This window comes from Panthera tigris, chromosome D1 (genome assembly GCF_018350195.1).
Source record: "Panthera tigris isolate Pti1 chromosome D1, P.tigris_Pti1_mat1.1, whole genome shotgun sequence".
NCBI lineage: Eukaryota > Metazoa > Chordata > Mammalia > Carnivora > Felidae > Panthera > Panthera tigris.
In genome coordinates, this window is record NC_056669.1 from 109,191,194 (window position 1) to 109,208,946 (window position 17,753).

The following is a 17,753-nucleotide window of genomic DNA, read 5'->3' on the forward strand; positions in this document are numbered from 1 at the left end:
TGTTAGCACAGAGCCCGATGTGGGGCTCCAACTCACAAACCATGAGATCTTGACCTGAGCCGAAGTCAGACACTCAACCAACTGAGCCACCCAGGCACCCCTGTTTTTTTAAACAATTGTGCTAAAATATAAGTAACATAAAATTTACCATTATAATAATTTTTAAAGTATATACTTCAGTGGCATTAAATTTATTCACAGTGTGCAACCGTCACCATCAGTTTCTAGTTCAGAACTTTTTCATCACCTGTATCTTTAGATATATACCTAGGAGTGAAGTTGTTGGGTCACATGGTCATTCCGTGTTTAATTTATTGAGGAACCACCAAACTTTTTCACAGCAGCTGCACCACTTTACATTATTCCCAGCAAAGTCTTGAGGGTTCCAGTTTTTCTGCATCCTTGCCAGCACTTGTTATTTTCCTTTTTTTTTTTTTTTTTAATTTACGGCTATCATAGTGGGTGTGAAATGGTATTACAAGGCAATTTTGATTTAGCATTAGCATTTTCTTCCAAAATATAAAGGGTAGGTTTGCTTTATTGCCTTATATTATGAGTTATATCTTATGTGTATTCTGCCATGTCTCCTTTATTATGGCTATATTCTAGTCCTCCTGACTATTATCTCATATCTCTGACTAGACTGTAAACGTCTTAGAGGCAGGGGACCAGGTCTTGATACTAGTTGTTACAGCCACGAAGTCCAGGTATATAGTAGATGTTTGCTAGTTTCTTACAAATTGGACAATATTCTTTTTTTTTTTTAATTTTTTTAACGTTTATTTATTTTTGAGACAGAGACAGAGCATGAACGGGGGAGGGTCAGAGAGAGAGAGAGACACAGAATCTGAAGCAGGCCCCAGGCTCTGAGCTGTCAGCACAGAGCCCGACGCGGGGCTCAAACCCACAAACCGTGAGATCGTGACCTGAGCCGAAGTCAGTTGCTTAACTGACGGAGCCACCCAGGCGCCCCTGAACAATATTCTTAATATCAGCAGCTTTTTATTCTCTTTCCTTTTCTTGACCACTATTATTTTAACTTTTTTAGCTGTCTTGCCTCTCCATATTGTCTCTTATGCTGCTGCTTCTGCTTGGAATTCTCTGTTGAATCTTTCTTGTTGAAATTCTTTTTATTTTTCAAGGCCTAACTCAAAAGTCTCTTCTTCACCTTCTTTTCCTAAAAGGCTTCTCTGGTCAGTCCAATGTTACAAAAATAATAAAAATAATAATAATTTTCCTTTTATTTTTACTACTGTTTAATTGACACCTACTTTGTGTTAAATATTTTCCTTCACAGCGGCCTCCAAGGTAATATTATTCCCAAGTTAAAGAAGAAGATATTAAGGTTCAGAGAAGTTAAATAGCTTTCCCAACTACTATTAGAGCTGAAATTTAAACTTAGGTATCTTTGGCTTTAATTAGGCTATTGTTTTTCCTCCCTACTAATTTATGCATTCTCCTTTTTGTTGTAGTTGTTATAGTTGGTTGAGAATCTGATACAGATCTTTGTGTCCCTCGTGGTGGCTTTATCAGTCAGTAAATATTTGTGAAATGAATGAAAAGGGACGTTTATATTAGAAATGCTTAACAGGTTTTGGAAATAACCCTTTTAAACAGAAGAATGGACAGCTTCAGAATGAATCTAGTACTCACTATATCACTGTATAGTGGATCAAAGTATAGGATAGATAAGATCCTTAAAACTGCATTAAAGCAGTGTAGCTCAGTGGGTAAGAGCATTAACTCTGGAGTTGGTGTAGAGTTCTGTGATTCTTGTCCTGCATTGTCCTGCAAGTTACCTAACACCTATTTTTTCATCTATGAAATGGAGATTAGTACTTACCATTTAGAATTGTTAGGGTTGAGTAAGATATTGAATATAGGATTTGTTACCTGACCATATAGAAATATGCCATAGGGAATCGGTTTTTTATATTAACCTGTTGTTTTTCCCATTCTCTGTGGTTTGATTTTCTGTTGATTTATCCACCTTGAGTGACAGCTCTCTCCTTATTACTGAATACCCTGAATAAAGAAACGATAGTTTGTTTCCTTCTACTTGTATTTTATATTCTTAATATATTTGAGGATAATAGCCGCTCAGTAGAGATGATTGATACATCTTTCGTGGCAGGGAGTCGTCGCATGGTGGATGTCATGGACGTGAACACACAGAAAGGCATTGAAATGACCATGGCTCAGTGGACACGCTACTATGAGACCCCAGAGGAGGAGCGAGAAAAACTCTATAATGTCATCAGCCTAGAGTTCAGCCACACCAGGCTGGAGAATATGGTGCAGAGGCCCTCCACGGTTAGTCTGATCATTTTTTCCACATTGTCATTGTCACCAAGAGAGTTGTTTATATACTGGGAGAATTTATAACTTTTTTTTTATGTTTATTTATTAGAGTGAGTGGGGGGTGGGGCAGAGAGAGAGGCGGAGAGGATCCCAAGCAGGCTCCGTGCTGTGAGCACACAGCTTGACTCCAGGCTTGATACATGAACTGTGAGATCATGACCTGAGCTGAAATCAAGAGTCGGATGCTTAACCAACTGAGTCACTCAGGTGCCCCCTAATCATTCTTTTAAAATCAAGATCTCAGCCTGGGTGGCTGTCATTTAAGCTTCTTACTCTTGATTTTGGCTCAGGTCATGATCTCACTGTTTGTGAGATTGAACCCCACATCATGCTACACACTGACAGCACAGAGCCAGCTTGGGATTCTCTCCCTCTCTCTGCCCCTTTCCTGCTCTCTCTGATCCTCCCCCTGCTCTCTATCCCACACCCCAAAATAAAAAATAAACATTTAAAAATAAATAAAGTCGAGATCTCAGTGTTTTATTCAATCTCCATTTAATTATCCTAATTGCATCAAAATTATAATTGTTTCTAATATTGTTATTTTATATATACACCTACATTCAGCTTACCAGTAAGATGCATTGTTATTATCACTAAGTCATTGATATGTACAGACCAACAGGAAAATGTTCTTCGTATTTTACTATTATTACCTGAAGAGACAATGTAATTTTTTGTCATTGCTTCTTGTTACTGGAGATGCCTACAGCTAAGTACAGAATTTCTTATTAAGGGTCGCCTGGGTGGCTCAGTCGGTTAAGCATCCGACTTCAGCTCAGGTCATGATCTCACGGTTCATGAGTTTGAGCCTCGCGTTGGGCTCTGTGCTGACAGCTTGGAGCCTGGAGCCTGCTTCGGATTCTGTGTCTCCTTTTCTCTCTGCCCCTCCCCAACTCACACTCTGTCTCTCTCTCAAAAATAAATAAAGATTAAAAAAAATTTTTTTTAATTTCTTAAGAAAACTTTTATCTCCTTAGAATGATAAAAATCCTTTTGTATTATAATTTGTTTGGTCATGTGGAAATATAGGAAGACAGTTAGAATTTAGTCTTGTTATTAGCCAAACATGGTGCACTTAATAAATAATATAGGGCACCTGGCTGGCTCAGTTGGTAGAGTATGCACCTCTTGATCTTGGGGTCATGAGTTCAAGCCCCACATTGAGCATATAGAGCCTACTTTAAAGAAAAAGTTTTTTTAATGTACAGTTCAGTGCATTAAAATAATAAGAGAGGGATGTAAGAATCACAATAACATTTGTTTATAAATTGTTTTTAATATTGCTTATAAATTAACATTGTTAATATTGTTAGAATTTCAACTTAAAAATAAAGTGATTATAGCTATAAAAGTCAAACATTCATACTTTTCTGTTCTTGAAATTTAGAACTATGTCATTCACACATGAAGCCTTTTTTGTAACATTCTTAATTTATTCACTTTTGTTCCTAGCTTTAATGATAAAAATCCATCATTATATAACATAAAAATAATAGACCTAAATGGAGGAGTGGAACTATGGAAGGGCTCAGAAAAAGGAAATTTTCTGGAGGACAGAGAATAATGCACCAATATTTTTTAGGGACCTAAAACATGACTGGAAAGATTGAGCTATTACCAAGGTCACTTCCTGAAAGCGGGAAAGCTTTTGATGACTTGCTATGTAAGCAATAATATGCTTATTCTGCTGGGGTATTATTTATTTATTTACTGGAGTATTTTTCCCCACAGTGTATCCTTCCATTTATTTAGGTATTTTCTAACATATCTCAGTAATGCTTTTTTATTTATTTTTATTTTTTATTATTATTCTTTTTTTTTAATATTTATTTATTTTTGAGAGACAAATTGTGAGCAGAGGAGGGGCAGAGATTGAGAGGGAGACACAGAATCCAAAGGCTTCAGGCTCTGAACTGTCAGCACAGAGCCTAACATGGGGCTCAAACCCACAAACCGCGGAATCATAACCTGAGCCAAAGGTGGATGCTTAACCAACTGAGCCACCTAGTCACCCCAATAATGCTTTTTTAAAAACCAACTTTATTGAGGTATAATTGACATAAAATATACTCATTTTAAGTATACATTTCAATGAGTTTGAACAAATATTCTTGTAATCTTTCACATAAACCACATAATCTCTTATTCTCTGTGACATTCACACCTTCAGAGTTAGCGTATTATTGGCTCAAGTGCCCACCATGTGCTGAGCACTATGCTAGGTGCTAGAGGACCTGTGGAAGATAAGGTCATTGTCATTCTCACAGTGCTTAAAGTCTCACGGGGAAGAAAGACCAGAGGATAGACATTTCTATAAGCCACACTAATGGTAAGTGCATCATAAGTGAATAAATATAGAGTGTTGTGGGGGCAAGAAGAAGGACCCCCCTCTAACCTAAACTGGATGAGAACTAGGGGAAGCTCTTTGGAGGAAGTGATATCTAAGCTTGACATGAAAGAAATGAGGCAAAGGGAATGAAAACCAGAATTCCAGGCAGAAGAAGTAGTATGTGTAAAAGTAGGTGCAGTGGAAGAGGAAGGTGGGCAACCTTTAGGTACCTCTTGGGGTGTTAGCATAAAATGGGATTTTCTGGTAAGGAGAGAGATTGTTTTCTGCTGTCATTCCAGCAGTACCTGAGAGGTAGCTGGAAAGTAACATATACAATGCGCAGATTTGTTTGGTGGTGGGAAAATCAGTTCATGTAAGGCCGTGAGCTTTTTTTGTGCAGCATATGAATAGATTAGGTCCTGGGTATTGGACTTCTTACCAGTTTGGCCCTAGTATTGATGCAGAGCAGGTAGAAACTGGTGATTACCCCTTCTGGAGACTTGCTCTCACATGGATCAGGCCATTTAGTAAAAGGCCTACCCAGAGCCTAAACATTAACCGAAGGAAAAAAGTATGAGTCCCATACCACAAGACGATACCTAATAATACCAAAAAATGAAAGGCCAGAATGAGTGACTCAGTGCTGCAGGTGAGAAATTCTGGCCAAAGAAATTCAGCTTTCTCTGAATGAAAATTGAGAAAAAAATACCCATGTGTTCTTAACCCTTCTTTTCCCCATCCGGACATAAGAGCTTATACTGTCTTGAGCAAGTACAGTTATTCATTATTCTGTTACAGTGTTAGCAAAGGAGAGGACCATGAGATAGAAGGTGCTGACCACTACATTAAGAGAACAGAAAGTAGATTTTGTTTGAGGGAAAGGAAGGAAGTTGGAGTTCATTCAGTGTTTGAGACCCAGTGGTTGCTTGGTTGAAACTATTGGCTCCCTGAGCAGAAATCTTTGAAGTGCAGCCACAAGTTAACTTCATGGTTGCTCTCAACTTGCATGTCATTGGTGATCCCTTCCAGCCTTGCTCCCACGGTTTCCTAGACACCTGCCTCATATCATTATGCACAGATTGTATGCATTTGTCCAGATCTATATTGTAAGGGAAATAAATTATTAAATACAGGTATTGTTGTAAAGCTTACTGTATACGTATGTTTTATAGCCTTAAGTTAGATTATTTGTAGTGTCAATACTGTACTGGACTCATGTTTTGGCTCACATTTTATCTACCTGAGACTGTTTCTTGGAGGTCAGTGGTTGGGTAATGCACACATTTGAAGGTAGAGGACATGTTACAGTTCAGTGTAAAGTGCAGATACGTTCATATTGCTTTCACTTCTTTCAGCACATATAATTTAAAATAGATTACCAAATATAAAAGATCTGTATGCTGAAAACTATAGAAAAAGATCTGTATGCTGAAAACTATAGAAAACTTACAAAGGAAATTGAATAAGACACAAAGAAATGGAAAAACATTCCATGCTCGTGGATTGGAAGAACAAATATTGTTAAAATGTCAGTACTACCCAAAGCACTCTACATATTCAGTGCAATCCCAATCAAAATTGCACCAGCATTCTTCTCAAAGCTAGAACAAACAATCCTAAAATTTGTGTGGAACCACAAAAGACCCCGGATAGCCAAAGTTATGTTGAAAAAGAAAACCAAAGCGGGAGGCATCACAATCCTGGACTTTAGCCTCTACTACAAGGCTGTAATCATCAAGACAGTATGGTATTGGCACAAGAACACATAGACCAATGGGATAGAATAGAGAACCCGGAATTGGACCCACAGACATATGGCCAACCAGTCTTTGACAAAGCAGGAAAGAGCATCCAGTGGAAAAAAGACAGTCTCTTTAGCAAATGGTGTGGGAGAACTGGACAGCAATATGCAGAAGAATGAAACTGGACCAGTTGCTTACACCAGACACAAAGATAAACTCAAAATGGATGAAAGACCTAAATGTAAGACAGGAAACCATCAAAAACCCCAGAGGAGAAAACAGGCAACAACCTCTTTGACCTCAGCTGCAGCAATTTCTTGCTTGACACATCTCCAAAGGCAAGGGAAATAAAAGCAAAAATGAACTGTTGGGACCTCCTCAAGCTAAAAAGCTTCTGCACTACAAATAAAGCAATCAACAAAAGTAAAAGTCAACCAATGGAATGGGAGAAGATATTTGCAAATAACATATCGGATAAAGGGTTAGTATCCAAAATCTGTAAAGAATGTACCAAACTCAACACCCAAAAAACAAGTAATCCCGTGAAGAAATGGGCAGAAGACATGAATAGACACTTTCCCTAAGAAGACATCCAAATGGCCAACAGACGCATGAAAAGATGCTCAACATCACTCATCATTAGGGAAATGCAAGTCAAAACCACATTGAGATACCACCTCACACTGGTCGGAGTGACTAACATTAACAACTCCAGAAACAACAGATGTTGGCAAGGATGTGGAGAAACAGGAACCCTCTTGCACTGTTGGTGGGAATGCAAACTGGTGCAGCCGCTCTGGAAAACAGTGTGGAGATTCCTCAAAAAATTAAGAATAGAACTACCCTACGACCCAACAATAGTGCTACTAGGAATTTATCCAAAAGATACAGGAGTCCTGATTCATAGGGGCACATGTACCCCAATGTTTATAGAAGTGCTTTCAACAATAACCAAATTATGGAAAGAGCCCAAATGTACATCCACTGATGAATGGATAAAGAAGATGTGGTTTATACATACAATGGAATACTATTTGGCAATGAGAAAGAATGAAATCCTGCCATTTGCAACAACGTGGTTGGAACTGGAGGGTATTATGCTAAGTGAAATAAGCCAGTCAAAGAAAGACAAATATCATATGTTTTCACTCATATGTGGAACTTGAGAGACTTAGCAGAAGACCTTGGAGGAAGGGAAGGGGAAGAAATAGTTTTAAACAGAGAGGGAGGCAAACCATAAAAGACTCTTAAATACAGAGAACAAACCGTGGGTTGATAGGGGGTGTGGGAGGGGGGAAATGGGTGATGAATATTGAAGAGGGCACTTGTTGGTATGAGCACTGGGCGTTGTATGTAAGTGATGAATCACAGGATTCTACCCCCGAAACCAAGAACACACTATATACACTATATGTTAGCTAACTTGACAATAAATTATAAATGTTTTAAAAAATACAGAATTATACATTTAGCCACATGTATTTTTAATGACCAAGTATTGTGTTCATGTAGTTAGTGATAATAAAAACCAAGTGATTAAAGATAGAAAATAAAGGTGAAATGAAAATGAAATAAAAAATAGATTACTAAATTCTGCTAACGTTATCTCAAGAAATTTTAACATGTATTTACATGTAATCTTCACAATATCCCTTGGAGTTAATTATCCTCATTTTAGAAATGAGTTCCAGGGACTTGCATGTGATCTTGAGAAAACATGACAGACCTGGAACTTCTGATTCCTAACCTAGTAGATTCTACATTGTTCATGTAGGGTTACAAATCCCTATTGGATTTGTTTCTTTTTCTTCTTCTTCTTCTTCTTCTTCTTCTTCTTCTTCTTCTTCTTCTTCTTCTTCTTCTTCTTCTTCTTCTTCGTCGTCTTCGTCGTCTTCTTCGTCGTCGTCTTCTTCTTCTTCTTCTTCTTCTTCTTCTTCTTCTTCTTCACTTTGGATGTCTTAGCTGCTCTAACAGTTCACCGTGTTACATCTCTGGTAAGTTTAGAAGTACCTTCCAGACAGCACCTTTGATTGAATTAGAAAAATACAGTTGATTATACCAGTATTGACACAAAGGGGATACTACTGTGTTATTTAATGACTTCATTTTGATTAGTGCTATCTTTATGATGTTGGCGGGTCCATTAGCCTTTATTCTCATTGAAAAATTATTTCTAGAAGGTTTGCCTGTCGACCCTAAGATTCACCAACAGATTGTTTTGTTTATAATTAAATTATAGTCTTTCAGTGTGTATTTTGAGAAATTCTGTTTTTCTGGACTTTAAAGTTCTCTTTAATCCCAGTCCTTCCATTGAATCCTAAATGTTTCCTTCTTCTTTTTAAAGGTGGATTTCATTGACTGGGTAGACAACATGTGGCCGAGGCATTTGAAGGAAAGTCAGACTGAATCAACAAATGCCATCTTGGAGATGCAGTACCCCAAAGTGCAGAAGTAAGTGGCTTTCCCTGCATTTCCTCAGGTACATCACCGGGAAACCAGAGTGATTGCAAGGAATGGTTCCTCCCTTTGGAGCCTTGGTCTGTGTCCTAAATGATCAAAAAGATGAATTCTTTAAACAGATTTCACAGTTCCAGAGGGAAGAGTATATATAATGGTGTCACAACCCACAATTACATAGTTTAAAGAAAATGTGTCGTTCTGGTAACATGATGACGCAGTTGTACTCCTCTTACTGACTGGGAATTGATTATGTGGAAGGTGGGGTGTACAAGGGGAGAGTGTGGTATTGTGGTGGGGCATGCTCTCTTTTTCTCATCGGTGCACTAATGGCTGCTGTTCTTTTTGGGTCAGGTACTGTCTGATGAGTGTTCGAGGCTGCTATACTGACTTCCATGTGGACTTTGGTGGTACCTCTGTTTGGTATCACATCCATCAAGGGGAAAGGTACGGTCATAGTTGGGATGGGGGTTGGAATCTGAAGCTGGTTATATGTCTCTGCTTCAGTTCATGCATGCCTAATATACCTAGAAATGAATCTGTTAGGAAATTGTCCCCTATTCTAGAGAGAAACGGTGATTATGTTGACCCTTTTGGCTGGACTTCAGTAGGAATTCGTATTCTTCTAGTCTGCTGTCATAATACCAATATTGGCATACTACTTAGTAAACCTCAGCAGCCTTATTTTTAGATTCCCAAGGCAGAATTCTCCACATGAAGACAAGAAAGTGGTTTTAGGAAGACAAGACAATTTCTTTACATGGAAGTGTGATAAAGTAGTAGATGGCAACACAAATTTTGTATAGATTCAGGATGAAATCAGCAAATTAGAATCCAAACCACCTTTCCCTATTTTGAAGGCATTGATCTGAAATGTGGCCAGAGGAAGCCTTTAAGTCCTCCCTAAGGATGTGAATAGATTTTGAAAGATTATTCTCATTCGTAAAGAACTGTATTCCAGCTTGTCAGATTGTTTCTGAATGCTGTGTGAGAATGGAAATCTGGGATTAATGTCGGAGGTTTGTAGTATTACGCTCTTATTATTAGTTACCCTTTTTTCCCTTGCTAGAAGTAGATGCGTTTGTGAGAGAAAAGTAGAACCGGAATGAAAACACATAATGCTTTTAAAATGTGAGGTCCTAATTTAGAACAACTATACCTCCAAATCCAAAGTCATTTTGTTTGCTTTGGATCCATTTCAATGGTGTCTCAAGTTTTGTCCTTTTGGTCTTGGTTACTACCCTAGAACAAAGTAAGCTAGGCCTGTCTCTAGAAGATATTGTACCTACTGTATTTCTTAGGACTGTAGAGGCCAGACAGCCAGGGGCAAGTAAGGGACTTCCTAGGTAACAAACTGAATGTCCCTCTTCTCCCTGAGTCCTGGATGGGTTCTGGGTTCTACAGTGAAACTCCAGGGAAGCCCTAAAAGCCATTTCATCAAGTGAAGGACAGAAAATATCTGCTTCCTTGGGGCCTCTAGAATTTCCCAAATGGTCAGGTTCTGCAGGCTAGGAGGATTGCTTGCTGCTCTTCTGCCTGTTGGCCTTAACTTTGTACCTGTTTATCAGTTGAGGGAGACGACTGGGTCATGTCAATGGCTGTTAACAGACTGAAGTTTTTTAACTCACAGGTCTTCTGGCTCATCCCCCCTACAGCCCACAACCTGGAGCTGTACGAGAATTGGCTGCTGTCAGGGAAACAGGGAGACATCTTTCTGGGTGACCGGGTATCAGATTGTCAGCGCATTGAGCTCAAGCAGGGCTATACCTTCGTCATTCCCTCAGGTAAGCAAGATGGGAAAAAATTAGTTGTTTACTCTAGCCACTAGAATTAATGGATTACCACCAAGAGTGGTTGTGATGCTGGGGTGGACAGAAAACAATAGTGTCCTTTCCTGTCATTATGGATTAGATGGTAAGAATGTGGATTTTTGAAAAAGGCACTGATTTTCCACTAAAATCAGAATTGTCAGTGGTGGCTTCTCACAGAAGGTCTACATTTGGACCGCACATTAGGTCTAGGTAATCAGAATCTCTAAGGATAAGACCTGGTCAGCGGGCAGTATCTAACGTCTGGGTGAAAGAGACCTACTTTCTAAGGGATGTCTATGAAGGCTGGGGTGTAGTAGCATCAGTGATAATTTTTAGGAGGTCACTAGTTACAAAATAAGTATTTACAGCACAGATTTTGAAGTCACAGACCTGTATTAGAATTCTGACACTTGTAAAAAAAAAAAAAAAGAAGAAGAAGAAGAAGAATTCTGACACTTGTTTACCTGCTAATACCTTGTTGGTCAAATATTTAAACCTCTGTCACATTTTGTTTTGAGGAGTAAATGGAAATACATGTCAGCTCTTGTACTGCACCTTCACAGTAGGTGCTCCTGTAAATAGAAGCAGCATTTGTTAAGCTTACTGTATGCTAAACACTTTACGTGCATTTTCTGATTTAATACTTACTAATAACCATATAAAGTTTAATTTTTATAGAGGATATTGAGGCTGCAAGAGATTAAATAACTTGACCAACCACTAAGTAACAACCAGAGTAAAAAGTAGGACCTAGGAGTATTATACTAGTTCTCTGAGAGAGCCATGTTGTAATGTGTGCTTACAGTCACTACCCTCCATTCCCTTTCTTCTAGGCTGGATTCATGCTGTGTATACTCCTACAGACACATTAGTCTTTGGAGGCAATTTTTTGCATAGTTTCAATATCCCCATGCAATTAAAAATATACAACATTGAAGATCGGACACGGGTAAGTAATTGTATTATGTAACAGTTGGATGTGAAGAGATTAACTCCATTTAAGCCAGATGTTATAACAGATTCACTGGTAGTTTATCTCAAAATTTCAAAATTTTTCTTTGAGTTAAAGTGCAGTGTTAACATTTCAGGGACACTGAGAAAAAAGTTTTAACAAGATCTACCTGCTTATTTTGGGGAACTCTAATTCTTTGAGGTTCTTGATATCTTGGATTTTTATAAGGCTAGAGATAGACATTTGGTAATCTTTTGAGCCATGTTTTTAATATGTATGCTCGTAGAATAACCCAGTGTAATGGGATTCATCAAGTCAAGAGTCAACAACTTTGAGTGCATGTATGTATCTTTATTCTGATTACTGTCTAACATGTGAAATGTTGTACTTTTCTTTTTTAATGTTTATTTATTTTGAGAGAGAATAAGGGAGGGGCAGAGAGAGAATCTCAAGCAGGCTCTGCCCTGTTAGTACAGAGCCCGACTCCAGGCTCAATTTCAAGAATTGTGAGATCATGACATGAGCCGAAATCAAGAGTTGGACACTTAACTGACTGAGCCACCCAGGTGCCTCTGTACTTAATAAATAAATGTGCATACAGCTTTTCTCAGCTGGGGTTCCATGAGAGAATTAAGTCTTTTAGAAAATGATATGTGTGTCTTATTCTCTTGGTTTTCTTTCCCTAGGATGTTACATAGCTGATACCATTCTAGATATATAGGAGAAAAAGTTCATTACATGTGGTGGACACCCTCGCAAGAGTTGGCAAACTTTTTCTGAAAAGGATCAGAGAGTGAAAAACGAATGAGCATGGCTCAAATAAAATAGAATTTTATTTATGGACACTGAAATTTGAATTTCATATAGTTTTCCCATATCCCAAAATGCTCTAATTTTAGGGTTTTTTTTCAGCCATTTAAAAATGTAAAAACATTCTTAGCTCACAGAAAAACAGGCAGCAGACCAAATCCACTAGCTGCTGTTTGTTGGCCAACCCATGTCTTGGGGAAACAGGGCTTAATTCTTTAGCAGAACCCAAGTTGGTGAGGGCTGAATTATATATGATGAAAGTATAGATGTTGTAGACATTAAACAGCAGTTAGAGTATAGAGCCTTTAGAAGGCATGATGTTCTCACCTTGTTCTCAGGTAGTTCAACATCATAATAACAACAACAACAACAACCATGTTGGGGCACCTGCGTAACTCAGTTGGTTAAGCATCTGACTCTTTTTTTTTTTTTTTTTTTAATTTTTTTTTTTCAACGTTTTTTATTTTTATTTTGGGACAGAGAGAGACAGAGCATGAACGGGGAGGGGCAGAGAGAGAGGGAGACACAGAATCGGAAACAGGCTCCAGGCTCCGAGCCATCAACCCAGAGCCTGACGCGGGGCTCGAACTCACGGACCGCGAGATCGTGACCTGGCTGAAGTCGGACGCTTAACCGACTGCGCCACCCAGGCGCCCCAAGCATCTGACTCTTAATATGGGCTCAGGTCATGATCTCAGAGTTCGTGAAATCGAGCCCCCTCCTCAGGCTCTGCGCTGAGCATGGCGCTTGCTTGGGATTCTTTCTGTCCTCTCTCTGCTCCTCCCCTGCTTGTGCATGCTCTCTCTCTCAAAATAAATAAGTTAAGTTTAATAATAATAATTACAGCCACGTATGTGAATAGAGATTAGCAAATGTGGGGAAATGTTAATAGCTGGTGAATCTTGAAGAATGCTGTAAGCATTCTTAAGCTTTTTGGCAGATTAAAAAAAAAAAAAAGATAAAACAGAGGGGGAGGCAAATCATAAGAGATTCTTAAATACAGAGAACAGACTGAGTGTTGCTGGAGGGGTGGTGGGTGGGGGAGGTGGGTTAAATGGGTGACGGGCATTAAAGAGGGCACTTTTCTGAGCACTGGGTGTCATATGTAAGAGATGAATCACTGGGTTCTACTCCTAAAGCCAAAACTATAGTGTATGTTAACTAACTTGAATATTAAAAAAAAAAAAAAGAAGAAGAAAGAGAGAGAGAGAGAAAGGAAAGAAAAGAAAGAAAGAAAGAAAGAAAGAAAGAAAGAAAGAAAGAAAGAAAGAAAGAAAGAGAGAAAGAACTTTTTTAGCAGATTTGAAAGTTTGCAAAGTTAAATTTAAAAAAATCACAATTTGGGACGCCTAGATGGCTCAGTCGGCTAAGCATCTGTTGATTTTGGCTGAGGTCATGACCTCACAGTAGTGAGACTGAGCCCCACATTGGGCTCTGAGCTAAGTGTGGAGCCTGCTTAAGATTCCGTCTCTCCTCCTTTCTCTGTCCCTCCTCTGCTTGCTCTCTCCCTAAAAATAAATAAATAAATAATCACAATTAGTGAAGAAGTTACAATTTTTAGAAGGAATAGTCATTGACCTGTTTACTGTGAACATGATCAGTTAGCTATTCTGGTGCCTATTTTGAAATATTTATTTTGGTTAGGAGCTATTACACACAACAGTGGTATTGTTCGTGTTCTAGGGATTGCCCCACTTGAATTAAGAAGATACAGTGCTTTTAAAATAAATTTTATAAAAGTAAATTTCTGCTTATTAAGAGTAATGAGGGGTTCCTGGGTGGCTCAGTCAGTTGAGCATCCAACTTCAGCTCAGGTCATGATCTCACAGATCATGGGTTTGAGCCCCATGTCGGGCTGTCAGCATAGAGCCTGGAGCCTGCCTCGGATTCTGGGTCTCCCTCTCTCTCTGACCCTCCCTGCTCTCACTCAGTCTGTTTCTCTCGCTCTGAAAGTAAACAAACATTTAAAAAAAAGTAAGCTACAAAAAATAATTAGTAAGTTTGAAATTATAATAATAGTAAAAATAGTTAAAATGTTTCAAAATTATGTAATTTCACAGAATACTCTTATTTAACTCCAAATTATTCTGAGGTAATACCACTTATCTACTGTAAGACTCAATCTGAAAATTAGTTTTTAGAAAGTACTCCCCTTTTTTGGCTAAAAACTATTGTATTATACCTGTGATTTAATTGCTTAGTTGCTCAGTTTGAGGGAAGAAAGGGAGAATATGTATATATTCAGTGGCATAGGTGAAATGAGGTACCTTACCTTCACATGGAGTTTCTTACAGACTGTTAAACTTGTAATAACTGATCTTGATTTACCTATCTAATTTTCTAAGACTGTTTTTTGTTTATGAAAAAAATGTCAAATTTCAGTCTAACCACCATATTATTCCATTTTTCCTAAGTATAGCTTAATTCTTTCATTCTCAATAAGGAACTCCTCTGTGTTTCTATAAAATTTCATTGAGTCCCTGCATATGTATGTACAAAGCAATTATTTTTTTATTGCTTTCTACACCAACCTTTTATGTGCCAATACCAGCTGGTATCCAGTTAATATATTACTTTACAAAAATGCAGTGTGTTGTAAATTTAAGACAGTGTTTTTGGTTTCTTTTGCCATGCCAGTGTGGAAATACCATACTATTTACACGAGTGCTGAGGGGCACCTGGGTGGCTCAGTTGGTTAAGCATCCAACTTTGGCTTAGGTCATGATCTCATGGTTTGTGAGTTCAAGCCCCACATTGGCTTCTCTGGTGTCAGCACAGAGCCTGCTTCAGATTCTCTGTCCCCACTGTGTATCTGCTCCTCCCCCGCTCATTCTCTCCCTCCCTCTGTCTCTCCCTCCCTCTCTCTCTCCCTCCCTCTCTCCCTCTCTCCCTCTCTCCCTCTCTCCCTCTCTCCCTCTCTCCCTCTCTCCCTCTCTCTCCTCTCTAAATAAATAAACTTTAAATAAACTTGAATGCTGATAATTATTCCACTGGTAGCACTGAAAAGCTCAATTCTGTAAGGTGGATTTTTTAAAAACTCTCTCCCTGCCCCACAAAAAGTTTTAGCCCAGTCTTAGAAACTTGATATACTCTGTAGTATCTGGCAACATAGATAAAATATGAGGCAAGTTGGGTATGTGATATCTTGGCTGTTATTAATGCAGTCTGATGAGTTCCAAGTAAAAAATCAAAAGTTTAATGATCTATATATTACCTTTTTTTTTTTTTACTGTCAGTATTAGCTTTCAACAGAGTCCCAAAGGGCTGTAGAATTTTGGGTTGTCCTGAACTTTTAATAAAGACCCTTCCAGAAAAGTGTTAATACCTGTAAAAGGTGAGCAGAGAGGCCCATGTATTATATTTAACTTGGGGGCATCTAGTACCTGTTAATTCTTGTGGTCCCCCTCCCACACCTTACCAAAAGTAAATTAGTTTGACCTTTTTTAAGCTCTTATTTATTTTTCAGTAGGCTTTAGGCCCAATGTGGGGCCTGAGATCAAGAGTTGTGTGCTCTACTGACTGAGCGAGCCAGCCACCCCCAATTTGACTTTTAAATAAAGGAGGAAAACCTCTTTTAGTTGTTAAAACTGTAGTTGCTTAAGAGACCTCGATTCAGGGGCACCTGAGTGGCTCAGTTGGTTAAGCATTCGACTCTTGATCTCAGCTCAGGTCTTGATCTCAGGGTTGTGAGTTCAGGCCCTCCATGTTGGGCTCTGCGTTGGGCGTGAAGCCTACTTAGAGAGAGAGAGATTCAGAGCCTGGATCCTCTGAATTGGAAACCTAATGAAAGGTACATACCTCTCCTGCCTTGCAATGAGGAAAGTAACCTCCTCATTCCCAGTCCTGCTCCGTGACCTAGTGAAGGATTTTCAAAGTGGCCTGGCATCCAGATTTCCTTGATTCAGGAATACTGCCTGACGTGGAGCTTTGAAAAGGAGATGAGAACGTACTCAGGAGTTGAATATTCAAAACAATCTTAGAAGTATCGTATGGCTTATCCTTTTGAAAGATGTCCTCTCTAAAAGATGATGGCAAAATATATATAGGTTAGTCCCCATTGTTGATCTTCCTTACTGGTTAATCCATGCTGATTTGCCTTTTCTTTGACTATGCTAGATCTGAAGGGCAGTTCTTTTTATTATTATTCAGCTGGAATAATTTCATGCTACTTCTGGAGGACATGAAAAAAAAAAAACTAAAGACAATGGCTGATTAGGCCGTGTGGGACAGTAATCTAATTTGTGGACTTGCCCTTTTGGCTACAAAGTACTGTACAGACAAGCTGAGAGTTGACGGTGGGAAAAATACTGTCTTGTGTCCTACACTAGACAAAGCTTGAGAATGAATCTCTAATTATACTTTTCTATAACTTCAGCTCATGTCCTGTTTTCCATTAGATTCTTTGTTTCCTGGTCTTCTGATTGAGGTTAAAACTGTAGTGAAGGCAAGACTGCTTGGCATGCCTTTATGTCCTAAGAACCCTGAAACCATTTTCTCAAGTGTATTGTGTCTTACTCTAACACTTTACTCCCTGTCCCACAACTTCTTTTTTTTTTTTAAGAGAGTGAGTGTGAGAGCCAGGGAGAAGGGGCATTGGAGAGAGAGAAAGGGAGGGAGGGAGGGAGGAAGGGAGGGAGGGAGGGAGGGAGGGAGGGAGAGAGAATAAATCTCAAGAGGCTCCACGCCCAATGCAGAGCCCGACATGGGGCTTGATCTCACAAGCCTGGGAACATAACCTCAGCCAAAACCAAGAATTGGCTGCTCAACCCAGGCACCCCCACAACTTCTTTTGATGCTTTCCCAAGACACCTTCTTGGTGGTTCTGAGATACCTTTTAATTTCTAGTGATTGTTTCCCAAGACCAACATTTTTCAGGTTGTCAGATCCACTTAGATTCTTGTTCCAATTGCCACCCGACGTTTCAGGTTGATGAGAGAGCATTTTTCCTGGGTTAATCTTTGCAGTGATTCAGTTTGTCTTACTCTCTTTCCTTGAAAATTGTTATCAGCTTGCTTTTTCTCATTGTTTTGTTCCCATGCAGGTTCCAAATAAGTTCCGCTATCCATTCTACTATGAGATGTGTTGGTACGTGTTGGAGCGCTACGTGTACTGCATAACCAACCGCTCCCACCTAACTAAGGAATTTCAAAAAGAGTCCCTCAGTATGGGTAAGTGTTCTGCCTACGTGAACTTACCTGCTTGGGTCTACAAAATTCATTCGTTGGAGCTGAATGTCGTTTGCAGCTGATCTCTTACCCAGATGTGAATTATTAGGCAAATGAAATATC

General features: G+C 39.0%; 1 protein-coding gene across 1 annotated transcript in view; it reads left to right on the plus strand.

Moving 5' to 3' along the window:
* KDM2A (lysine demethylase 2A) overlaps nucleotides 1–17,753 on the plus strand; it is a 111,493-nt gene that overhangs the window by 66,063 nt on the left and 27,677 nt on the right. The window contains exons 7-12 of the mRNA XM_042959162.1: nucleotides 2,135–2,313; nucleotides 8,780–8,886; nucleotides 9,247–9,339; nucleotides 10,501–10,676; nucleotides 11,537–11,652; nucleotides 17,507–17,633. Of these exons, the coding sequence (XP_042815096.1) occupies nucleotides 2,135–2,313; nucleotides 8,780–8,886; nucleotides 9,247–9,339; nucleotides 10,501–10,676; nucleotides 11,537–11,652; nucleotides 17,507–17,633 (798 nt within the window). The remainder of the gene's footprint in view (nucleotides 1–2,134; nucleotides 2,314–8,779; nucleotides 8,887–9,246; nucleotides 9,340–10,500; nucleotides 10,677–11,536; nucleotides 11,653–17,506; nucleotides 17,634–17,753) is intronic.